Below are 26,419 nucleotides of genomic sequence, written 5' to 3'. Positions count from 1 at the left end.
AACTTAAATGTAAAACGCTACTTTTTTTTTTTTTTAACACGTAAATGATCGGATTTCCAACTTATTCAACATAGCTATGTTGAATACGTTGGAAATCGCGATTGTTGATCCAAAATAAAAATTTAAACCCCTCACCGTCCTTAATCCCCCCCCCAAAGACTTACCACAACTCCCTGGTGGTCCAGCAAGGAGTCAGGACGCCATTTCTGAACTCCTTTGCGAGGAGCACGTGACGTCGGCGCCACGTTGGAGTGACGCAGCGTCACGTGATACCCCGCGCGATCGCTCCGGGACCCTCCGTTCGACCCAAAAGGAACTTTTGGGTCGAACGAGGGTCCCCCGGAGCGATCGCGCGGGGAATCACGTGACGTCGGCGCCACGTGATTCCCCGCGGGACCCTCCGTTCGACCCAAAAGGAACTTTTGGCCAGCTTGGGGGTGTCAGGAGGCCCCCCCAAGCTGGCCAAAAGTTCCTTTTGGGTCGAACGGAGGGTCCCGCGGGGAATCACGTGGCGCCGACGTCACGTGATTCCCCGCGCGATCGCTCCGGGGGACCCTCGTTCGACCCAAAAGGAGCTTTTGGCCAGCTTGGGGGGGCCTCCTGACACCCCCAAGCTGGCCAAAAGTTCCTTTTGGGTCGAACGGAGGGTCCCGGAGCGATCGCGCGGGGAATCACGTGACGCCGCGTCACTCCGACGCGGCGTCACGTGATTCTTTTCTCTAGGCTGAATATGGAACACAATACTATTTAAATTGCTGCAAGTGGGAAAGTGAATCAAACCATCAACAAAACTACCTGTAGCCTTTAGATATACTGAAGGAAAAGAAAAAGCGAGGCACAAAAACCTTTATAAAAAAAAATTGCCAAAGACAAAATGTGGAAATGATGCAATGTTTGGAGTGCTGATCATATGACCAAACTTGACATTTTCTGCGCGATTGCTCCGGGGGGGGTGTCCTGACCCCGCTGGACCACCAGGGAGTTTTGGTAAGTCTTGGGGGGGGGTGGGGGGTTTTAAATTTTTATTTGCACATATGGACATAGACTCAACTCCATATGTCCATATTGACCGCAAATGAGACCCCCTTTCGACTTATGGACATATGAACTTAAACTTTTGCTCTGCACATCCCTAGTAAAAACTGCTTTTCTGTGCACCCTCTGACAATATCATGGCGATATTAAGTTGGAGGCCCCAAAAGTTAAAAATAATTTAAAAAAAATTTTTTTTTTAAATCGGCCCACGGCTTGAAAACCGGACGCTCAATTTTGCCGGCGTCTGGTTTCCAAACCCGTGGCTGTCAGTGGGTTTGAGAACAGACGCCGGCAAAATTGAGCGTCGGCTGTCAAACCCACTGACAGCCGCCGCTTCTGTCAAAAAAAAGAGCCTGTCCCTAGTGCCTCTTTTTACCACGGGCCCTAATTTGAATAATTTTTTTTTCTGAATTGCGCGCACAGGAGAGTGGGCTGTGCGCGCGCTGGGAGAGTGGGTGCTCACCTGCTCTCCCGCGATTTTTACTGTATCGGCCTGTTTATCTTTTCCAGCAGTGAACAGTCATCTGCTTCCTGATTCAGCACCTCCCAGACAGCCTGGAGCAAACAAAGCGAAGAGCTATTCTGCTCCCAAATCCAATCTCCCCCCCCCTTCCCTCATTCAGGAACATGTGTGTAAGGGGAGGGGGAGCATGAGCCTGCAACAGAAAGCGATGGGGGCTGCTGGAAGGTGCCCGTCAGAGATTGGGTGGGATGTCAGGGGGTGCAAGACAAAGCAGCCTGTTCTTCCCCCTTCACAATCCAGATCCTCTCCCCCTTGATTCCAGAATCTATCACCCAGGATTTATTTATTACTTATTTAAACATTTCTTATATTCTGCAGATTCCTAAAAAAAAGTGTGTCCAGAGTATAACACAAAATTTTCAATCTTAAAGTCCTGGATCCTCCTTTACTTCCTACACTTTCCTTTTCGGCAAATCCTAAAACCAGGCCCACACTTGTTACTTCCCTCATCCCAGATTCTTAATCTCTCCCCCCATGCCCTCAATCTTTCCCATCTCTAGTTGTAACCTTCACCTGGTCTTTCTTCCTCTTATCCCTGTCATCTCTCTACTCCTCAGACTTCCTCTCTGTACTGATACTTAAGATGCCTTTTCCTCACTCAATAAAAAGAAGATTATATAAACAAGTAAAGTTGAAAAACGACTTTCTTTTTATAACTGTAACCCCAACTCAAGGCCAATCACATTTGATGCTGGGAATAAGTCAGTCTCATATCATCCACTCTTCTTAAGCCCCATCTAGTGGATTCCATGTGTCTCCAAATGCATCAAAATACAAAAACGCTAATCTAAAGCCCAAAAATTTCTGTTGTGATTGTCAAAATACAAAAGGACATGGGAGTGGTATTTCAGCATACAGATTTTACTAAAGCATTTGTTCAATAAGATTGATCTGACACACAATATACTCTCTCCTTGGTAAATCCATAGTCAAGAAATCAATCTCTTTTCACCAGTAACTGTACTGACACACACTGGCCGAGAACTCCAGATAGGAAAAAACTCCCAAGCAAAAAGGGAGAAGAAAGGTGGAAAAAAAACTTCAACTGTACTTCCAAAATGAAGAATCTTCTCTAATCTCAAAGGGTAAATCAGTCTCTCAAATCTCTCAAAATCCTTAACCCATACTAAGTTGGGCCTAGGGTTTTCTCCAAACAAAAAGAGAACCAAAAACACCCCTCTCTCCCTTAGACTTTCAACACAAAAATCCACAACAGCTCTAGGGATCTCAGATATAATCATAGGAAACAACCACTGCAGCAGCGGTGGTACGTTCCTCTCTTCCTACAAGGCCACACCTTCACAGGGATTCCAAATGGGGCCCTATATAATGTACAATAAAAGATGGCTGTGTCAACATGCTTAAGAATTTCACATTTGTGAAACAGAACCCACCCCTAAGCTTCTGTAGATAAATGTAGGGATTTTGCCATTTTTCACCAATAAAGCCACTGAGTTTTGTAACAGATTTCCCCCAAAAGTCCTCTGATATATCTAGAACTATCGAGACAAGATGGAAAGAATTTATGACATCAAATTACAGCAAACATGAATGGGTCCTCCTACTTTAAGTAGAATAGTTAGAAACATAGAAACATAGAAATGACGGCAGAAGAAGACCAAACGGCCCATCCAGTCTGCCCAGCAAGCTTCACACATTTTTTCTCTCATACTTATCTGTTTCTCTTAGCTCTTGGTTCTATTTACCTTCCTCCCCCACCATTGAAATATCTAGCTTGATTAGTTAGGGGTAGTAGGGGTAGTAACCGCCGCAATAAGCAAGCTACACCCATGCTTATTTGTTTTACCCAGACTATGTTATACAGTCCTTATTGGTTGTTTTTCTTCTCCCCTGCTGTTGAAGCAGTTGCACAAGGGTTTAAAGTACCATGTGATGACATCAGTGGCTTTATCACAAAAATTGTGAACTTTTCTCTGCTAGGATTCCTGCTTGCTAATTTAAAGCAAGCTTCTATTCAACCCATTTGGAAAAAGCCTTTCCTTGACCAGTCTCATTTTGGCCAATCACCTCATCTCATGCCTACCATTTTTGTCCAAGATTATCAAGATGGTTGTCTTCAAACCACCCAAATGATTATTTGAAAGAGCATTTGATTTTGGACCAACATCAATTCGGGTTTCAAACACTGTTCAGCACAGAAACCTTATATTTACCTAGTCTAGATACTATCAAGCATAGTTATGACAATGGGACTAATTATGTCATGGTCTTTCTTTATCTCACCATAGCATTTTACTATCTTTTCTGAGTAACATCGGGTTATCTGGTAATGTTTTGAATTTGGCCAGGTAAAGCAGGTCAGAATTAGCCCTTCAGTTTCCTCACGTGTGATCACTTAAGGAGTCTTCCGGCTGCATTTTTAACATTTGATTCCCTTATGTAAGTTATCTATAAATTCTGCTCGACAGATTTTCATGTCAGTACTGTCATCATGGCCTGCAACTTTCAACTTTGTTTCTATATGCTTAGCTGCTCTACAATAAACACACTTGATAACAGATCATCCTCAGTCAATTTCCCCTTGAGGACTCTCCTTCAGTGTTTGTGGGTTGCAGTATGCCAACTGTAACACTGGTAAGGAATTTAGGCATCATCCTTGATTCCAACCCATGTGCGTCCGCATGAAGACCGTGGTTTAGGTTGCCTTCTACAGTCTGCATATGCTTCACAGATTTAAAACCACAATTGAATCCTTGACACTTCCATACAGTTCTCCAAGTTCTACCAGCAAATGCCATTCAAACTTAGCAAAATTCTGCACAGTTTTCAGAGCGCATTTTGACAATGTCCAGTGTCAGAGAACACCTCATATTCTGTTCCCTCCACTGGTTACCAGGCCAATGGAAGATTAAATATAAAATGGCTATGCTGATCCATAAATTAACCAATAATTTGTCTCTTTGGATCAGCACCATACTGTGTATTGATAATCCCTGCGCACTGAGATCAGCATAATGTGGCCTGAGGTCCCACCCCATGGAACACATTTTCTGAGCGGCCGCACACATTTACCTGTACTCAGTTTAAAAAGATGCTGAAGGACTTTACTTCAGCAGACCTTTAGTTGAAATAATCAATATGGAAATCAGAAGTTTCCTAATATTGTAAACAACTTATCACTACCAATATATTGTGAATATTTTTATCTGTTCTATGCTGGATTATCAGTTACTACATTGTTTAGTCTGACCTTGGTGAACTGTGGATGCATGTGAGATATAAATCAAATAAAACCCAACATCCTCTGGTTTGGAAAAAGGTGAAAGTACAAGCAGTAGCTGAACTCCACAATTCTCAGGACCCACTTGTCCTTCATGATGCAGCTCCACTGAAGGACTGAACCTGCATCCCCCAAACATTATCAGAGAAGACAAAGAGACAGCTGAAAGGGACTTCAAAACGCTCATCCCAGGCTTGGGTTGATGCTTTTCCTGCTGTCAACTTCTAGAAGGAAGCTGCTGTGGATGAGGAGAAATCTATTGCTTCTGGAAAGCATAGAATGGAGTCATCTGTTTCTGTACACCACCTTGTAGAAATGGCAGTACATAAATATGAAAATAAAAAAGGTCACTTGTAGGAGAAGTATGGATGCCTGGATATGGCAGTATGGTCCTCTGGCACCGCAAACAGCGATGGCAGAGTAGAATGATGCTCCTTGATCAGTGCCAGTCTCCTGCCCCATTATTCCAAATAAGTTCTCCCCTACGTATGGGATTAAATGCCAAGTGATCACTAACATCTTTCAGGACTCCACTTGCCTAGAGCCAGACGAGCCTTCTGGCTCCAGTCTCATAAGCAGAACAGATCAGATGTTTCTCTCATTCCTTTACAAGGCCCACTGGAATTCAGCCTGACAAGGATCCTGCAAGTCTGCCAGGAGTGTAAAATTCTGCACCATAAACAGCTGGTTTACCACAATCCTTACACTGAGCAGGAATCCCTGAAAGATCTTTTTTTCCAAAAGAATCCCGGGCCTTCTAATCTTTTCTAGGGGGGTATGTTGGAATGCTTGGTGGACTTCACTACCAAAGTAATGTGGAAGCTGAACTACACCAAATTCTGGAAAGGTGAAGATATTTCAGGTCAACCTTTTTAGATATGCCATACTGGGTCAGACCAAGGGTCCATCAAGCCCAGTATCCTGTTTCCAACAGTACCTGGCAAGTACCTAAACATTAGAGAGATCAAACTACTATTGCTTATTAATTACTGTCATAGCAGTTTATGGATTTATCCTCTAGGAACTTATCCAAACCTTTTTTAAACCCAGTTACACTAACTGCTGTAACCACATCTTCTGGCAATGAATTCCAGAGCTTAACTATGTGCTGAATGCAAAAGAATTTTCTAATTGTTTTAAATGAGCTACTTGCTAACTTCATGGAGTGCCCTCTGGTCCTTCTATTATCTGAGAGAGTAAATAACCGATTTACATTAACTTCAAGTCCTCTCATGATTTTGTAGACTTCTATCATATCCCCCCCTCAGTTGTCTCTTCTCCAAACTGAACAGCCCTAACCTCTTTAGCCTTTTCACATAGGGTAGCCGCTCTATGCCCCTTATTTTGGTCGCCCTTCTCTGCACTTTCTCCAGGGCAGCTATAATCTTTTTGAGATGCGGTGACCAGAATTGTACACAGTATTCAAGGTGCGGTCTCATCATGGAGCGATACAGAGGCATTATGACATCCTCCGTTTTATTTTCCATTCCCTTCTTAATAATTAACATTGTTTGCTTTTTTGATTGCCACAGCACACTGGGCCAACTATTTCAATGTATTATCCATTCTCTTTCCTGGTGGTAACTCCTAAGACAGAACCTAACATTGTGTAACTACAGCAAGGGTTATTTTTCCCTATAGCATCACTTTGCATTTGCCCACATTAAATTTCATCTGCTATTTGCAAACCCAATCTTCCAGTCTTGCAAGATCCTCTTGCAATTCATCACAATTCGCTTGAGATTTAACTATTCTGTATAATTGTGTCATCTGCAAATGTTATCACCTCACTCATTGTACCCCTTTTTCCAGATCATTTACAAATAGATTAAAAAGCAACAGTCCAAGTACAGATCCCTGAGGCACTCCACTGTTTACCTTTTTCCACTGTGAAAACTGATCATTTAATCCTGTTTCCTATCTTTTAACCAACTTGCAATCCACAAAAGGTCATCATGGAGAAGGGATTTGGTATTGGGCTGCATATGGCAATTTATATTCGCATCTACCCAAAATGGATGTATCAATTAGGCAGACTGGATGGGCCATTTTGAACATTACCTGCTGTCATGTAGTATCTTACCATGAAACAAAAAGGAATGAAAACCACATGCAGTGCCAAAAATCCATACATACACCTTCAGCAACCAAGAAATGCAAGCTACTTTAAAATCAAATATATAAACTTAACAGCATGTCATTTCATTCACAAAACATCTCACCATTCCTTTTAGATATAAACTTTTTCTATTTTGGATATTTTGAGGACCAACACTTAATGGAAGAAAGAATTCTGAGAAAACAGTGAAACTTTCTAACGAACATTATGCATTTACTGAATGCCGGATTTAAATCGCCAGTGCCTATAGGCAATGGAGGGTGGCGGGGTTTGTCCACATCCTCCACCCAACCTCAGTGTCGAGGTACAGTTCCTCCCCTCTGTCCCCCCAGCTGAAATGATCCCCTCATCTCTATACTGTAGCACAGGCCCCACAACAGAAGTCTCCTGCAACATTACTATGGAAACCCACACCAGGGGATTTCACAGGGCCAATGAGCACCCAAAAGATGCAGGAGGTCCTGCACTGAAATTCCTAACTCTGATTGTTGCTGCTGCTATTGTGGTGCTTACGTCGCAACATAGAAAATCAAGGAGGAATGCCATAAGAGGCAGCAGGCCTGGATTTAGGCACGCATTGGTGACACTTCAGAGCCTATAAAAATTTGTTGCCTATCACTAAATCCAGGTCACAGAAAGTGGGCTAATCACCTCATAGTGATTTCTCTGTTTTAGTTCACTGGAAAGCTATAGCACAGTGTGATAGATAAGCAGTTTTATTTGGTTATTTTTACCCACCATTGTGAATATAAAATTCACCCAGGGCAGTTTACACTATATCAGAATAGCAGCAAATATGCAAAGACCATTTACAGCTTTACAACAAGAGACAGTATATAAAAATTCTAAAGTAGCAGCAATAGACGTTTCATAATTCTCAATTACTGGAAGAAATTCATCTTGGAGCAGTAGAAAAATACCCCCCAAAACAAAAAATATTGTAATCAAAGGCTTCCAGTCAACTGTAAAATGCCGAAATGTAACCCATGGCAACCATGAACCAGAAAATCTTTAGTGAGATATTTTGCCGCTATTTTTCCCTCTTGAACCTGGTGGCTTCTTACTACTCCTGTTTACATTGTAAACTATATTTATTTATACAAAATTCTTATATACCATTGTTCAGACTGGCCATCACAACTGTTTCCAAGCATAAAATGTAAATAAAACAAAACAACCAGATAATAAGCACTTACTCCTTAAAAATAGATTAAACAAATAACACTATAAAATACATTCATAATAAAACAATGTAAAATAATCTAAAATACATATTTAAGTGCTTTTATATCTCTCACTCAGTTGTAAAAAAACTGGTTGCTTCACATTATATAAATATTTAAAATAGTACTTAGTCAGAGGTCCAAGATGGCGGCCCTATTAAGACACTGGTGAGCAGAGTTCCATCGGACCCCGATTTACTTGCTTCGTTTGTGAAGTGCGGCATGCACTCCAGTAGGAAACTGAGGGCACAGGAGCATGAGTCTTTGACCGCTCCTCTTACACCTCATTAGGTGTGGGACCAATGGGCGCTCACGTTGTCCGGGAGGATGACACTCCAGGAGTCAGCCTGCCATTGGGGGAGCAGGAGGAAGTACATGCCTCCCTACAGGAGTCACTAACATCTCTGTCCCCGGAGGATCTAAAGGCCCCGGTTAACCCGTCAGAGGTCCGCTACCATAACCATCCCCAGGGAGAGAAGATCAGCACAGACTTGGAGGACTTCAGCCTTTCAGGTGCTATGCTGGAGTCCCGAAAAGCTCCTGACAGACCCGGGGAAGCCACCAGCAGTGTGGAATTTCCACAATCAACGGTGGAAAATGGTGAGATCCCTGTTTTGATCAGGAAGGAGCTGGTAAGACCTAAAGTTCTCTCATTGGACTCCATATGGGAAGCAATACAGATTTTAAATGAAAATGTGTTCCAACAGTTAAAGTCTGTTACAAATATGATAAAAAAAATATGGAATCTAGATTTTAAAAAAGAATAATATGGAGGACCTTTGGCTGGAGAACTTCTCCTTCGAGAGGAAAGGCAGAAAGGGCTTCTTTTTCATCTTGGAGCCATAACATCGCGACCGACCTATAGCTATGCCCCTCTAGTGACATCATCAAGTGGGGCCGGAACGCCGAAATAAATTTGGGCCAGGTGTGGCACGCAGCCACCGGCGCGCTACCAAAGCCGCGTGCCAAAGGGGTGCGCCCCTAGGTAAGAATTTTTTCCTTATTTCTTTTCTAACCTAATTGGTTAGAAAAAGTAAAATGAAAGTTTGGACATCTTCTCCATCTGTTCCATTGGCTAGGGGACCCATGGATTCTCATGTTATGAAGCAGGTAAGTCAATCAGCCCACAATTCAATTCCTGATATATTTTGTCATCTGGTGCCTCTGATAGTCCCAGCCAACAGCAGCAATTTCAACCCTTGATGGAAATGCCTGGCCCCATCCCTTCAAGTTCGACACAAGGCGTTATGGTAACAACTAATAGTGGAGATGTGCTACCCACAGAAGGTGGGGATATAGAGGAATTGGGGGTTGCAATGGGTTCTGGAATACAGAATTCAGTTACAGAGCCCATAGACCAGGGGTGGGCAAGTCCGGTCCTCGAGGGCTGCAAACCAGTTGGGTTTTCAGGATACCCCTAATGAATATGCATGAAATAGATTTGCATACAACTGAGGCAGTGTGTATGCAGGTCTCTCATGCATATTCATTAAGGATATCGTGAAACCCCGACTGGTTTGCGGCCCTCGAGGACCGGAATTGCCCACCCCTGCCATAGACCCCCAAAATATAACTTTAGGAGATGTGTGGAGGGCAATAAATGAGTTACAGAAAGTTATGTCTAATTCTATAATTCAGAATAATAAATCAATTGAAATTAAGAATGCAATAGAATTACATAATAGTCGTTTAAAACAACTAGAAGAGTTGAGTAAAACAACAACAGTACAAGTAACTACTTTACAGTCAGTAAATAACTTTTATTAAAGACAGCTTGGTTATTTATAGACAGATGGAGAATCTGGAGAATGAAAATAGAGCAAGAAATTTTAGGTTTTTAAATTTTCCTACTTCCAGACTCCTATCAGCCAATGAATTGTTAAAAAAATACCTATTAGAAGTTTTGTCAATTTCAACTATAGATAAGTTTGTATCAAAAATGTATTATGTTTCAAACACCAGAATAAGGAGACAGGAGGGTGAGGAAGGAATGGACCTTGTCCAACAGGAATCTCCTAATTTAACTTCTTTCCTGGAATCGTCAGTGGATGATATACCCCAAAGAGCAACCTTATTGGTTACTCTCTGTAGAGAAAAAGATAAACGTTTAATATTGCAGAAGTACTTTAAGAATAAGGAGTTCCTGTTTTGTGGACAAAGGGTTCAAATATTTCCTGACGTATCGCGTAGTATGCAATTAAGGAGGAAACAATTTTTGATTTTGAAGCCAAGATTTTAACTCTTGGAGCAATGTTCTTTTTAAAATTTCCTTGTAAGTGCCTGATATTAAAAAAAAAAAAAAAAAGTGTGTGTTACAGGATCCCACCCACCTGGAATCCTTTCTCGTGGATAAAGAATCAGTTTGAGGTAATGGCTGCAAAAAAAAAAAAAAAAAAAGAATGTTTCCAGATTTATAATTAAAGTTTTCCTTAATTATAATTTGATAAGGATCCTCCCATGATGTTGACTAGGAATTTTGATGTAATTAATAAATGTTGAAGGTATGGTTGTATGATTTCTTGGCATACAAAATTTGTTCTTTGATATTTTGCAATGTAATTTTGTTTAAAAATCTTAAAGTGGATCCAAGATGGCGGAGAGTAAGACGTGTGTGAGCATCTCTCTCTCCAAATTTCCTTACCGTAGTTTGATGCCGCATTCGGGCCACAAGAAGAGAGCGAGGGAGCGGCTAGCTCTAGAGCCCCCCTCAACCCATGCGGTCCTCGGACCTATGGACGCTCACATTCGTCGGGGAGTTGAAACTCCAGGCAGGAGCTCGCTGGTTGTATCCCGGAGGGAAGAGGTGTCCGAGAGCAGCCCTGAGCAGTTTTTGATATTCTCGCCGGAGGAAAGACGCCCACCCGGGAACCCTGCTGAGAGACACGCCGAACAACTGCAAGAGGAACCAGAGGTACAGAGAACGGGTGCCTTGGGGGAAGCCTCTCTAGAGCCCACGTTGTCGGAGGGAAGTCTCCCTATGTTACTACATCCGGGTTCGGGTATGGGAGAAACGCCTGAAGTGGAACAGCAACAAGCGGTGAGAGGAGAGACGCCAGAGCGACTTCCATGAGATTTGAGAGAAGGAATATCTGGAAATAGTGGGGAAGTTACTGAAAATTTGGTTCAAGTATGTCAGCTGGTAAGACCACAAACTTTCACTTTACAAACAATATGGGAAGCGATAAAAGAAACTAATAATAATATTCAACGACAGATTCTTTCAACTGTAAAAGCAGTGGAAAATTTAGAAACTAGAATGTTGAGTGTTGAAAAAGAACTTGGGGAAAATATGAAAAAGACAATTAACGGAAGTAAAAATGGACAGCTTAAATAATCTTCAAAGTGATTTAATTAAAGAAAATCAGATATTACAACAGAAAGTGGAAAATTTGGATAATCAGATCCGAGCTAGACACTTGAGATGTATCAATTTCCCAAAATTATCATATATGACTGCTAAAGATCTTTGGAGGAAGTATATGATAGAAAATTTAAAGATTACTGAAGAGACCCTTCCTATAATATCTAAGGTCTTTTATATACTACCAATGAGAATTACTGAGAGTAACTTGGATAATTTTCCGATATTGGCTCCTAGGGAAACAACACCAACTATGAATATCTCAGAGCTGCTTGAACAGTCGGAAGAAAATGCAGCGGTACCATCTACGTTGATAGTGATCTTCCTGCTTCAATCAGACAGAGAATGGGTCTTTAAAAAGTATTTTTCCCATCGTAATGAAAACTTTTTTGGTATTAAAGTTCAGATATTTCCTGATCTTGCGAGAACGACGCAGAAACGGCGTCAACAATTTCTTTTGTTAAAGTCACAAGTGTTAGAATTGGGAGGGTTGTTTTTGTTAAAGTTTCCATGCAAGTGCTTGGTTAAATTTCAAGGAAAATCTTTTATGTTCTTTCAACCCTCTCAACAAATATCTTTCATTACTAGTAGAAAGAACCCTGTAGTGTCCTCCTCTCCTGTGACTTGATATGCAAACTTCTAGAGGTGAATTAAAAGGTCTATAAATAAGAAATAACTTACCCTAATGCTAGATTAATGTTTAAAATTATTTTCTTTAAGGTTGTGAGATTCTTGGATCTATATTGTGGGCTAAAAAAATATACTTCACTGATTCTATTAATGGATTATAATATGAATTACTTATTGTTAGATGTATATATTATTATTTGCATTACGAAATTGATTTATTGCCTGATTACAAAAACATGTGAAGTGTATATATTTCATTTCAAGTGTTCCTGAATTAAACTTGTAAAATTGATAAATAAAAAATAAAATAAAAAAATCTTAAAGTATAAATTAAAAAAAAGTAGAATATGCTGTTAAGGAAAACAGGGAGACATGTTCTTCATTGAAGGAGGAAATTAAGGTTGTTTCAACAATTTCTCAGAGTATTATAAAAAAAACAAAACAAATAAGATTGAACAGCTTGAAAATCAGAGTAAAAATAATCTCAGATTTATAAATTTCTCCAAAGATCCTCTGATAACAACAAAGGACATGTGAAGAAAATATCAGTTGGAGATATTGAAAATACCCAAGCAGACTATACCTCTGGTTTCCAGGATTTATTATATTCCTCCATTTAAAAATAATATTGCTTCTCAAACTGGCCTACAAGTATTAACTCCTATGACTGTGGATTTGGACATTACCAAAATCCTAGAAACATCACAAAGTGAGCAGGTTAAACCTGGTGTATTGTTTTTAATTATGCATGTTTTATTTTTGTAAACCGCCTAGACGGATAGACTCCTACCCCACTGTGCGGTATATAAAACTTTTAAATAAATACTTTAATAGTTACCTTTTTTAAGAATCCGATAAGGAATGGATTCTGAAAATGTTCTTCCGTCACCGTCAAGATATTTTTTGGGGCCTGAAAGTCAGCGTTTTTCTTGATCTGGCTAGGGCTACACAGTTGAAAAGAAAGCAGTTTCTTCAAATGCGTCAAGTTTTGCAAATTGGAGCACTTTTTCTTTTAAAGTTTCCATGTAAATGTATGATTAAGTATAGGAATTCATCATATACTTTTTTTGTTCCCTTTCAATTAAAAAATTTCATGGAAAATAAAGAAATTCTTGTAACCACCTCCTCACCCATAGATGTGGATAAGTGCTAATTAGTTGGTGGCTTTATTCAATGAAGGATGTATAAATACCTCCTGTTCAGATGCCATATCTTAGGTATAGATGTAATTTTTTTTTCATGAGGTTGTGATTGGACCCCAAGTAGGGGACTTGACATGCAGAAGTATTGTATAAGTTTAGATATGCACTGTTATTTTCTTTATCCTGTTGAATAAAGATTCTGCTTGCAAATTCAAGTTGTAAATCTTGAAAATATTGTATAAATACTTAAAAATTAAAAATAAAAATAGTATTTAGTCAATCACCCTAAACTTATATTAAAATAGTTCTCAGTCAGTCCCTCCTAACGCAATTCCGAAAAGCCAGGTTTTCAAATTATTTTTAAAAGATTTCCTCTCCGCTTGGATCCTTAACTCAGTAGAAAGCTCATTCCACAGCTTAGGGCCGGCCAGAGAAATACTATCTCTGACCTAACAGGCCGATTCAGTAAAAACGCGGGAGAGCGGACGAATGCCCGCTCTCCCGGCGCGTGCACCGGCCACTCGCCGGTGCGCGCAATACAGTATTCAAATGAGGTGTTGCGGTAGAATCGGGCAAAATGAGGCGCTAGGGACACTAGCTCGTCCCTAGCACCTCCTTTTAGCCCGGAGCGGCGGCTGTCAGCGGGTTTAACAGCCGACGCTCAATTTTGCTGGTGTCATTTCTCGAGCCCGCTGACCGCCACGGGCTCGGAAACCGGATGCCAGCAAAATTGAGCATCCAGTTTTCGGCCCGACAGCTGCGGGCCAAATTCAAAATTTTTTTTTTTAAACTTTTTTTTACTCTTTGGGGCCTCCAACTTAATATCGCCATGTGCCTGGTGCTGGAAGAAATTAGTGCCGACCTTTGGGTCGGCGCTAATTTCTGAAAGTAAAATGTGCAGCTTGGCTGCACATTTTACTTTCTGTATCCTGCGCGCATACCTAATAGGGCCATCAACATGCATTTGCATGTTGAGGGCACTATTAGGTGCTGTGGGTTGGACACGCGTTTTCCTCCCCTTACTGAATAAGGGGCAAGGGAAAACGCGCGTCCAAGAGCAGGCTAACAGTGCGCTCCATTGGCGCACACTGTACTGTATTGGCCTGTAAGATGGGCTGAATTTACCAATGATATTGTTAGAAGCCCTTTATTAGCTGATCTCAGGTTTCTCTGGGGTTTATGTAGACTAATTGCTGTATTCAACCAATCCGTTTGTTCTCCATAAATAATTTTATGTAAAATGCAAAGTACGTTACATTGGATGCGATATTTTATAGATAACCAGTGAAGTTTTAACAAGGTGTTATATGATCACTCTTTTTTGACCCAGTTAGTACCCTTGCCGCAGCATTTTGTAATATTTGTAAAGGGCATATTGTTGAGGCTGGAGGTCCTAGTAACAGGGAATTACAATAATCAGAACTCGAGAAAATTAACAACTGCAGCACTGTTCTAAAATCTTCATCCGTTAATAATGGCTTCAATCGCCTCAGTGTCATCAGTTTACCATAGCCTTCTTAATTTCCGCTGTGATATGTTGTTTTTTTTAGATTGAGCTCTGTGTCTATAATTATACCAAGAACTCTAGTCTGATCTGATGGTTTAATCGTTATATGGTTTTCATATGATATGTCAGGAAGAGGTTCCTGTCTCATTTTTCTGTCTAGTACAGTGATCTCAGTTTTATTTACATTTACGACTAGTCTCATATGTGTGAGCAGTTGCTTAATATTTAGATACATAGCTGTCAGTTTATGTGCCTTTTCGAGAGTATAATTTACTGGGACTAGAATTTGAATGTCGTCTGCGTACATAAAATGTGTTAAGCCTAGCCCGGTTAGCAGGTGGCACAATGGTAAGATACACATTGAACAAAGTAGCTGATAAGGCGGAGCCTTGCAGAACTCCTGTATCAAGGGTAATTTTATCTGACCTTACGTTATTAATTTGCACTATATATGAACGGTTTACCAGAAATGATTTAAACCATTGCAAAGTTGCTCCAGTTATTCCAATTTCTTCTATCCTGTTGAGAAGTATAGTATGGTTAACTGTGTCAAAGGTGGCCGAGAGATCAAGTAATATTAGGAGGTAGCTATATCCACTGTCAAAACCCCTTAGTACCGTATCTGTTAGTGCTAATAATAAAATTTCTGTACTAACATTTTTCCTGAAACCAAATTGGGCTGGGAAAAGAATATTGTTCTTTTCCAGATGCTCTGTCAGTTGTTTCTGGACTACTTTCTCTAAGATTTTGGCTAAAAAAGGAAGATTAGATATTGGTCTGAAATTATTTAGAATGGTCGGGTCTAGATTTTGAATTTTTTAATATTGGTTTGATAGTAGCACTATTATCTCAGGCACTATTCCCTCCTTTAATGAGAGATTAGTTATTGAAGTTACAATTGGAGCAACTGTGTTCACAATTGCTTTTAACGAAACTATAGGGACTGTATCTAGAGGATGGTTGGCGGGGTTTAATGTCATAAGTCTTTATATTTCTTCTGTTGAAATTTCCTCAAAGCTTGACGATTTATCTACTTTTTTGATTTGCATGTTTATTTCTTGATTTATAATGGGATCCATGCTCTCTATTAAGTTAGTTATTTTATTCTTGAAGAAGTAAGCTATGTCATTACATCTGTTTTCCAGAAGCATAATATTGTTATGAGCGTGTGTTTTTGTCAAATCAGTGACTAGGCTAAACAAAATTCTCGGGTTGTGGGTAAACTTTTGAATTTTATAAACAAAATATTCCTTTTTTGCCCGATTTATCAGTTTCTTGTAATGAGCTAGAAAAGATCGATACTCAGTGTTTGGTCAGATTTATTAGATCTCCAATTTCTTTCCTGCTATCTAGTGGCACGAGCCTTTATTTGTACCTACCCTGGGACTTTTACACCTATTTTTATATCCCTCTCCCTCACTTAGACTGACCATCACAGTAAGAGTCCTTGGCCAGGGGTCACACCCTACAGCAACCTCAGAACATGTGCCTTAATCATGGTCCCTGAATACAGACAAGGCAGCCTAGAGGAAAAACTGGAATTTTAAAGAAAAAAATGGAAACATTCCTAATGAAATGTTTTTGAATAGATGAATGAAATGAATTGTAAGAAAAGGATTCCAAGTATTGTTACAGCTTCGGTTTACTTCGTCCAGTGATTTCAGTTTCCAAAGCCTATGAAGATAAAATATATGCTCAGGATCAGAAACTAGTGACATCAGAAACCAAATTTGGTTGGACAAAATCCTGCTGCACTCATTTTCAAGGGTATTTCATTGTTTGACATATTGGGTTCATGTGCTTTATTTTTGTTCAGAGTTCCTAAGTTACCTCAAGCCTGTAAACTGGTTTGTGTGCACCCAAGAGCATTTTTCTGTGTAGCTCCTGTTCTTTGCAACTCCCTGCCAAAAACACTGTTTAGCACAGAATTCTGTCTCTCAGGTTTACGAGTCACTGTTATATGAGAAGGCATTCAGCCTTTCCAACTCAAAGTCTTGATGCTGTTATTTATTTTGAAAATTTATGAAGTTACTATTTTTTTTGAGCTGAGGGATTTACTTTTGTTCTAGGGTTTTAACAAACAGATATCAAACTGGATCAAACCAAGCTCCACCGAGTCCAACATCCTGACAGTGGCCAGTCCAGATCACAAGTACCTGGCAGAGCCCTCTCTCCGGGGACAGCGATAGCTTTTCCTAATTGACCTAATTCTTATGGACTTGTCCAAACCCTGCTATGCTAATCACCTTGAACACATCTTCTGGCAAAAGATTCCAGCTCAACTGTGCATTGAGTGGAAAAGTAATTTCTAGGAGGTGTTTTAAATCCATCAGTTTCATGGAGCATCTCCTCGTCTTAGCATTTAAGAGGGTAAATAATCATCCTTTATTTACCTGTTTCACCCCACTAGTGATTTTATCAACTTCTATCTTGTCTCCTCTCAGCCATCTCTTTTCCAAGTTGAAGAGCCCTAACCTGTTTAGCCTTCCTCATCCCCTTTATCATTTTTGTTACCCTTCTCTGCACATTTTCTAATTCTAGGTCTTTTTTGAGATGGGATGACCAGAACTGCCCACAGTGGCTCAATACAGGAGTGATATTGATGTTACAAGATGATGTACATTTTATTTTGTGTATTATTTGATACTGTTTGTAGTTTATTTGATCATGCACATTGCTTAGAGCCAAGGGTTAGATTTTATTAATACACATTTAACTAATCCGCCAAAATAAGGATTTCTAGTCCTTAATACACTATGATCTGTTAGGCTGTATAGTTTGGTTTTTAAGACTTGAAGGTAGTTTGTCTACTCATCCCATTTTTACCTCAGACAAACTAGAAAGTGGGACCAAAAAAAAAAAACCACACATACAAGCTTGAGGGAGTCCACACTGAAGAAATGCATCTCACTTGCCACTCTTATTTTTAATGATTTGTAAATGCCTTAGTAGTAACTATTGTATGAATAAAACAAGCATTTCTGCTAATACATTTCATTAATATTGCCAGCTTTAAAATGTATTATGTACAGTGCATTCAGAAAGTATTCACACCCCTTGATTTTTTCCCCACATTTTATGTTATGCATATTATCCATTCTAAAATGAATATGCATTTTTCCCCTTCTCAGTCTATTCACAATACCCCATAATGACAAACCAAAGTCAGGCTTGTAGAAGTTTGTGCAAATTAATTTAAAAAAATTGAAATTCATTTACATAAATATTCAGACCCTTTACTCAGTACTTTGCTGAGGCAGCTATTACAGGCTCAAGTCTTCTTGGGTATTATGCTACAAACTTGGAACACCTGGATTTGGGGATTTTCTCCCATTCTCTACAGATCCTCTCAGGCTCTGTCAGGTTGGATGGGGAGTGTTGATGCACAGCTATTTTCACCACTCTCTAGAGATGTTCAATCGGGTTCAAGTCCAGGCTCTGGCTGGGCCACTCAAGGATATTCACAGATTTGTGCCAAAGCTAGTTTTGGCTGTGTGCTTAGGGTCTTTGTCATGTTGGAAGGTAAATCACCACCCCAGTCTGAGGTCCAGAGCGCTATGGAGCAAGTTTTCAATCAAGGATCTCTCTGTACTTTGCTCCATTCATCTTTCCCTCTATCCTGACTAGTCTCAGTTCCTGCAGCTAAAAAATCTCTCCACTGTATGATGCTGCCACCACCATGCTTCAACATAGGTATGGTATTTCTAGGTGATGAGTGGTGCCTGTTTTTTTGGACATAATGCTTGACATTCAGGCCAAAGAGCTCAATCTTGATTTCATCAGACCACAGAATCTTGTTTCTCATGATCTGAGTCATTTAAGTGCCTCTAGGCAAACTCCGAGCAGACTGTCATGTGCCTTTTACTAAGGAGTGGCTTCCGTTTACCAATTGGGCCTTTAGGTAGAGTGGCCAAAGTGCTGCAGAGATGGTTGTCCTTCTGGAAGGTTCTCCACCAGCAGAACTCTGAAGCTGTCAGAGTGACCAACTGATTCTTGGTCACCTTAATAACCGAGGCCCTTCTCCTGCCAATTGCTCAATTAGGGTGGGTGGCCAGCTCTAGTGGTCCCAAACTTCTTCCATTTGGGAATGATGGAGGCCACTGTGTTCTTTGGGCTCTCTAATGCTGCAGCAATGTTTTTGTACCCTGCCACAGGTCTGTGGCCTCAACACAATCCTGTCCAGAGGTCTACAGACAATTCTTTCAACTTCATAGCTTTGATTTTTTTCTAACATACATTGTCAACCATGGGACCCTATATAGACAGGTATGTGCCTTTCCAAATCATGTCCAATCAATTGAATTTACCACACGTAGACTCCGATCAAGTTGGAGAAACATCAAGGATGATCAACAGAAACAGGATGCACTCAAGCTCAACTTTGAGTATCATAGCAAAATGTTTGAATACTTATGTAAAATATGATGTTTCAGTTTTGTTTTAATTAAACTGCACAAGTTTCTACAAACCCGATTTTGCTTTGTAATTATGGGGTATTGCATATAGATTGCGGAAGGGAAAAAGGCATATTCATTTTAGAAAAAGGCTATAACGTAATAAAACGTGGAAAAAGTGAAGCAGTCTGAATACTTTCTAAATGCACTGTATGACTTAGCACAAGGGTCAAAAAGCTTTTAGAGCCGTGTGCTGCTAAAAAAAAAAAAATAAAAAAAATAAGGGGGGGGGGGCAACATTGCCTAGAACCAGTATTGCAGGGTGAAGGAAGATGGGCCCCAACCAGAATCAGGAGAGATTAGCAAAGCCAGCTTATGAGCCTTGAAACTGCTTATGGTGTCAGCATGGTGGGAGGGAGGGAGTGATGTGCCAAGGAAAATGCAATGCTGATTCCTGTACGTTCTTAAAAGTAGCAAAGTAAATTTATATTGGATAAGAAAGTAGGAAATCAAAATTTCTGGAAATTGTGCATCTCTATCCCCAAGTCTGGTTGCTGGTGTCAATACTTAGCAATGGTTGCAGCTCTCCTCTGCAGTATACCCAGCCAGCCCAGGGAGCAGAGTCCTATCTTGTGACTCAAACTCAGGATCTCTGCACGGAGGTGCAAACTACCACCACCGAGCCACAGCGTCAGCCTTAGGTGTTTAAATGGTAATGCATAAAATGTTTCTTCTGAATGCACAACATATTCATTCCATAATTCTGTTAAAATTAGAGACTTAAAGTAGAAAATATGAATAATTTAAACATTTAACTCAAGATATTACTGTAAATTATAATTTTGAATAATGTTATAACTTCAAACTTACAGAGCAATGAACTTTTGGAGGGAATATTTGATTCTAATTTTAATATTTTTTCTCTATCACATGATGTTCTTTTCCCCCTGTCCTTACTGGGTCCAGTCAGAAGCTGCTATGTGATAAAGCCTATCAGGGTCAGGACCAGAAAAGCTGAATATAAAAAGTTTTAATAAATAACTAAATATTGGAGAAAACAAAGAGGGCACTGCTTTCTTTTCCGAGGAGATCTTGCTACACAACTAAATAGCTACACTACAAACTGACATTGAGATCAGACATGCCTTTCATCTGAGTCATTTGTAAAGAAAAAAAGCTACAAAGTTATCTGGCTCCCAAGCACAGCCCAGCTGTAAAGCCCTAAAAAGGCAGGACCTTGGCTGTTAACACTGAAAGGCAGGACATGGACTTCTCTAAAGAACACTTGTTACAGTTTAATATATATTTTTTCTTACCATGCTTTTTCCTGAATTTTGGCATTTCCCAGCGCACACTTGTCTCAGCAACTTGCTCAGCCACAGCTGCTGCCCAGCATGGCCTTTTGTGCTAGAGCTGGAAAGTTACTTAGAAATAAAAATCAGATCCTGTCACGCAGGCCAAGGAAGATTAAGGTTACCAGATTACTCAGCGATACAAAGCAGCTGAGTCAGTTTTTTTTAGAAATCCCAATGACATTTGAGAACTGAAATTCTGCTTTTCCTAAAGATAGATCTGTATGACCCAGACTCCCAATACATGTTATTTAAAAAACAGCAGCAAACTGTGATTTTACAAAGAAAAAAAGAAAGTGTTAAAATGATGACCAATGTTTGTTACTTTCTCAAGGGAAACGACAGGACACACTGCAGGCTGAAACTCTTTTCATTGGGCCAACATAAGAACTGCCCACAGGTGTTGCTGTAGCTGAGCACTCTAGGCCGTGCAGCTTGACAACCTACAAAGACACTAGTTTTCTCCAGGATAAACAGAAGTATACAGAAATGCATGAGAAGGTAGCACAGTTCATCCACTGAAAACTGCTAACATTGCTGTGCCAGAAAAATACTGCAATCACAACACTAACAAAAAATGCAGATCATGAAGTTGTGAGCACTTGGGACATTCCCACTCCAACTGATTTAAAAAAATGCTAGATACTAGAAAATCACATACTGGGGTAAAAGTGAAAGACATAACACTGCTAATGTAAGCGTCAGTATCAGAGACTAAGAAAACATGGCAGAAAGATACAACACAAAAATAGTCCCAATTGTATTAGGCACCACTGGCTTAATTAAAAAACTTCCAAGTACACTTTGGGCTCCAGGAGGTGGCTCAATTTGACCAGTGAGTGAATTGAGAGACCGAGATCTTACCCAATATAACTGGCTTATGAGTGAGGTTGATTCCCACAGTATGCACAAGGCAAACTCATTTGGATACACTAATCCCAAATAAAGTAAAAGTAACCGATTAGAGTTAGCTTTATACCTTAAGACCCCATGGTAAGCAACTTTAAATCAAGTATCAAACTGGTTAAGTTTTCACGCTAACTAAAATAACTATACATGAGATATTTTGCATGCAATCAATCCAAATAGTGCTCATTTCAATAGGTGTGGGCAAACATGAAATCACAGCTAGTGCGCCCTAGCTCTCAACACACTGACTTTCCACAGCCCTGATGCCTTACCATTTTTGCTGTATTTTGAGAGGATGACAGTTCTTCTGTAGAAGGTGTTGACACGATAGGCATGCTAGAGGAGGATGATAGAGTCGATACCCCCATTACACTATCCAAATGTAAAGCAGACAAACCTAGCCTTTGATGCCCATTGAGTTCACTAATATTGTTCCGAGTGCAGGTCTTTAAGGAGCCACGGAAAGTGCCATTTGACAGGCAGGTAGTGCTATGGAAAGTGCTTGCATGCTTGGCTGTTTTTGAATCACCCTCATCTGAATCCAGTTTTGGAAAGGAGAGAGATTTGATATTGCTGACAGCAGTAATGGGGGAAAGGGACACTTTGGAAGACAGAGGCAGATTTTCACAGTTTTCCAACTGTGGTAAAGTGATAAAGCCATTAGGTTTGTGCTGGGGCTTGAAGTCCAAGGTAACTCCTTCCATGGAGGTCAAAATATCCTTCTCCTTTAATGCGGACTCAGGGATCACTTCAGGCCCTACGCTGGGTAAATTATCCAATACTGGGTTTGCAACAGGCCGAACATGAATGTCAAGAATGTTCTTTAACTCTTCCTTTTCATCTATTGTTTTTAATTCCAGTTTATCAAATGGGTCTTCCTCACACTCGAAATCAGCTGGGTTGAAATCAGCCTTAGCATGAGTTGGGCTCATGACCTTCTGTTTTATGGCACTGGTGTTGGCTGGGGTTGGAGTCAGAATGTTGTTGTGTTGTAAGCTGGCAAGTACAGGATTAATTGGAGGTGGCATAGCTGCTGGGTCACAGCCATTGGAGAAACCAATCCTGTCATCACCCTCAGGGGAGCCTTGAGGACTGACGTTAACTTCTGTTAGGGCTGCTTCAGCTTTTAACTCTGCCTCTCTCTGAGCCTCTTGGATATGTTGAATTTCTTCAGCCCATTTTATTGTTTTCTTTTCCAAAGAGAAGTCATACTGCATCAAAACAAAAAGGGAGAAGAACAGATAGGTTGCTAATAGCCACTTACAAACTGCATTTTATTTATATTCATTGATATTCTGCCTTTTTCCTGGGAATGCAGAAGAAATGGTGTGAAGAGGGGGGAATTACAGGGCATAGTTGGAAAGCAAGCTAAACAGTATACAGGCAGTATTATAGTCAAACAAATAATACAAGGCCAAAGATTAAAGGAAAGCAGAGTTGCTTACACTTGTAACTGTTGTTCTCCGAAGACAGCAAGATGTTACTCCTCACACATGGGCGACATCATCAGATGGAGCCCCGACATGGAAAACGTATGTCAAAGTTTCTAGAAATATGACTTGGCACACTGAGCAAGCCCTATACCACGCATCCATGCGGGGTCCCTCTCCAGTTAACATAGAACTAATATATATATAGATAGAAAAAAACAACACACACTCCAAAGGAATGGAAAAAGAGCACTTGTGTAAATATGGTAACAATTAAAAACTATTTGATTATTTCAAACAATTAAAATAAATGAACACCTTAATACTGTTAAATAGCACAATCAAGCTAACATGTGTCCCTATATTTATAAATCTGTTTGCTAGTTACATACACATAGACCTCTATCAATACAAAGCTAATTTGGGAATGCTATTGTTGTAACATATAAAAGTAGATTACATGAAAAAACTATGAACGGTATTGAACTGACAATATGCGGTGACGTGAGTTTACACAGAAGTGTTAACCCACTGCATGTTTACATGTCATAGAATATCAATTTGCAATAAATATCAACTCAAAAGCATCGCTATAGGGATATAAAGACAAATGCCTGATAAGGCAGCAAATATAACCAATCTTTATTTGTGCATACATCAACTTTAAGGTTATAACAATATGGTGTTCCCTCCTGGGTATGACGTCAAATGCCACAAGGTGGCCCTTGTTTCGCCAACTGCAGCTTCCTCTGAAAATCTTAAAGAGGATCCTCACATGTCAAAACAAGGGGGAGACAAAAATATATCTGGGCTTAGAATGCCAATTAGCTTGTTATGCAGGCTTACAGCAAAAAAAATTAACTCATACGATAATTTACAACAAGGGAAGCACAGGAAGATCTGGTTATGTAATCAAGATCTGTAAGCAGCTAGTTTAGATTGGAATGGCATCATAAATAGGAGAGCACAAGAATCTGGGAGTTTATGTTCCAATGAAAACACAATTTTCTCCTGGGTGTGAAACAAGTGGGTCTATAAGCGCGGGGCAGCCACTCTATTGGGTGGCCATACAGTAGGAATCACAAAGAGTGAATCCCCCATTACTGGCACTCAGCAACAGAAACCACAAACTAGAAACACATGGGATAAGCATGCTGAAAAAGTTAGATGGAAAAAGCGTAGCAAACAAGATCCCTCACAGTGCCTCCTGAAAACAAGACTGATGGACTTTACCTCGTCCAGAAAGCTGCCGGATTCGATAAGTGTCAGCTGCCTCATCAGTCTGTGGTGGCTAAATCTGTTCTCAGAGAGCCAAGCATTCTTGGACCCATTCCTTGGCATCCCCAGGGAAAGACCACAAAGCAATGGATGCTCTTGGGAGAAAAGTGTTTCAAGGGGCCATGCTCATTGTCCACATCGCTTCCTATCAGCTCTTCATGAGCCAGTACTCGTGGGACATCTGGAAGCAGGTGCAGGAGGTGGCCGAGCAGCTGTCTCAACAGCAACAGGACACCCTCATATCGCTGGTGCATTAAGGGCCTGGAGTATGAAAAACAGAAGAAGGTCCGAGCAACCTACGATAATTGAGACGTCATCCAGGGTCTCTGCATTGGGAATTCGCGCCGGCAGAACAGCATGGCTGCGGACCTCGGATCAGAGGTACAGGAATGACTCTCTGATGTGCTGGGTACTGGGGAGAATCTCTTCAAAGACAGGGTGACGAATGTGGTGGCCCAGCTCTGAGACCACCATGAAACCCTCCAACAACTCTTCACTAGCACTCCGGATCCATCCTCCACTACAAGTTCAGTGAGATCAGGGCAGAGGAAATCTTTCTTTCACCAGAGGAAATACTATCCTCCATCCCCTTGCACCCATCAACAGCATCAGGGCTCCTGTGGCTGTCCCAGGCAGCAGAGAGCCCCTAAGACCCTGCTGTTGCCTCAGTCAACTCCAGTGACAGAGTTTGGACTGGGTCGTAGGAAGCATAGACCAGTGGCCTGTATGCAGCACTTTGACCCTCTGGTCAGGGGCAGGCTGCGGTTCTTCGTGGACCAGTGGGTTCTTTCTATCATCCATCAAGGATGCCAATTGAATCTACTGGGTGTCCCGTCAAATTGCTCTCTGAGCCCATTTTAGGGGCAGGTGGCGCGGCAGAAGGTACTGCTAACGGAATACTCCTCCCTCTTAACGGTCAGATCAGTTGAGCTTGTTTCACCAGGGCAAAGAGGGTGAGAATTCTACTCTAGGTACTTCCTGATTCCAAAATGAACAGGAGGGCTCCACCCCAACCTAGACATTAAGGGCCTTGAACAAATTTCTAAAAAAAGAAAATTTCTATATGGTTTCCCTGGGCACCTTGATCCACCTTTTGCAAAAAGGGGACTGAATATGCTCCCTCGATCTAAAGGACATGTACACTCGCATCGAGACTTTCCCTGGTCACAGGAAGTATCTCAGATTTGTAGCGAAAAAACAGCACTTCCAGTACTGGGTGTTGTCAATTTGGGCTAGAGTCAGCCCCATGAGTTTTCACAAAATGCCTGGCTCTAGCTCTTCAGGGAGCTAAGAATCTAGAATCATCACTGAAGATGCCAGCACCAAACTCTTAGCACAGTTTTCCATTCCTAGAGTCTGGGAGCACAGACATTGCACAAAGGCACTAATCCTGTATTTTGGGGTGGAGTTCATTCTAGCACTTTACACACAAGGGACAATGCTACCATATATACACTGATACACCAGCCCTGCTTCATGCAAAAGTTATCGAGAAGGTGACAGCAATAAGTTACTCAAACATCTCATCACTTTAAAAAGTACAAAAGCAGGCTTCGACTCAAAGGAAGTCTGTACAAACAGCTGTACTAAGGAGAAACAAAGGGCAACCTGCAAAGCATCATGTCAAAAACCCCTCAACTCTTATGAAACACATGACCTCATTAAGACACAGGACTCGCAGAATCTGAGTCCCAGTTAGTTTTCCTTTATCTTCTACTGGCACATCAATCTTACTTAGTCAAGTAGCAAATTGTAAAAACAGATGCTCTGTTTCCTTGTGAGACTACTTCATACTGACCAGTTTTCATATGTCAATTTCTTAGTTAAGATTTAATCATATTTCTGTGCATATTCAATCCCAGATCTCTCTGCTTAGACTGCAAACAATACCAGTTTGGGATTCTGCTTTATTTAGTGATGTAGACATCTGTCTGAGAAATTAACTGAAACCACAACAGACAACACATGAATCTTTGTCTGGTTTACAAATCCTAACTAAAAGGCACCAGAGGGTTGTCTTAATAAAAATGTGTTAACCACATAAGAGCAATGTATCAAGAAAAAGCCACTATCTTCCGTTTGCATAAATTGTGCGGTAAAGCGGAATGTACATAGTCAAGCAATCAGACATTCCCCCTGCCCTCAGTTTTAAATATCCCCCATATCATGACTTTTATGAATTTGGTATTGTAGAATTTTAAAAAGTTGGAAGGTTCAAGATCTATTCGGCATTACAATATTACAAAATCAGGATATATGGCACTCCATACCCTGG

General features: G+C 40.6%; 1 protein-coding gene across 3 annotated transcripts in view; it reads right to left on the bottom strand.

Annotated features, from left to right (window-relative positions):
* Window positions 1–26,419, bottom strand: part of UBAP1 (ubiquitin associated protein 1) — a 95,231-nt gene that overhangs the window by 11,657 nt on the left and 57,155 nt on the right. For all 3 annotated transcript variants that reach the window (XM_029581228.1, XM_029581209.1, XM_029581217.1), the window contains exon 4: window positions 21,709–22,647. In XM_029581228.1, coding sequence (XP_029437088.1) covers window positions 21,709–22,647 — 939 coding nt within the window. The remainder of the gene's footprint in view (window positions 1–21,708; window positions 22,648–26,419) is intronic.

The sequence above is a fragment of the Rhinatrema bivittatum genome, chromosome 1 (assembly GCF_901001135.1).
Source record: "Rhinatrema bivittatum chromosome 1, aRhiBiv1.1, whole genome shotgun sequence".
Taxonomy (NCBI): domain Eukaryota; kingdom Metazoa; phylum Chordata; class Amphibia; order Gymnophiona; family Rhinatrematidae; genus Rhinatrema; species Rhinatrema bivittatum.
Note: the sequence above shows the minus strand (reverse complement) of the source record. Positions and strands in the feature narration are given on the sequence as shown.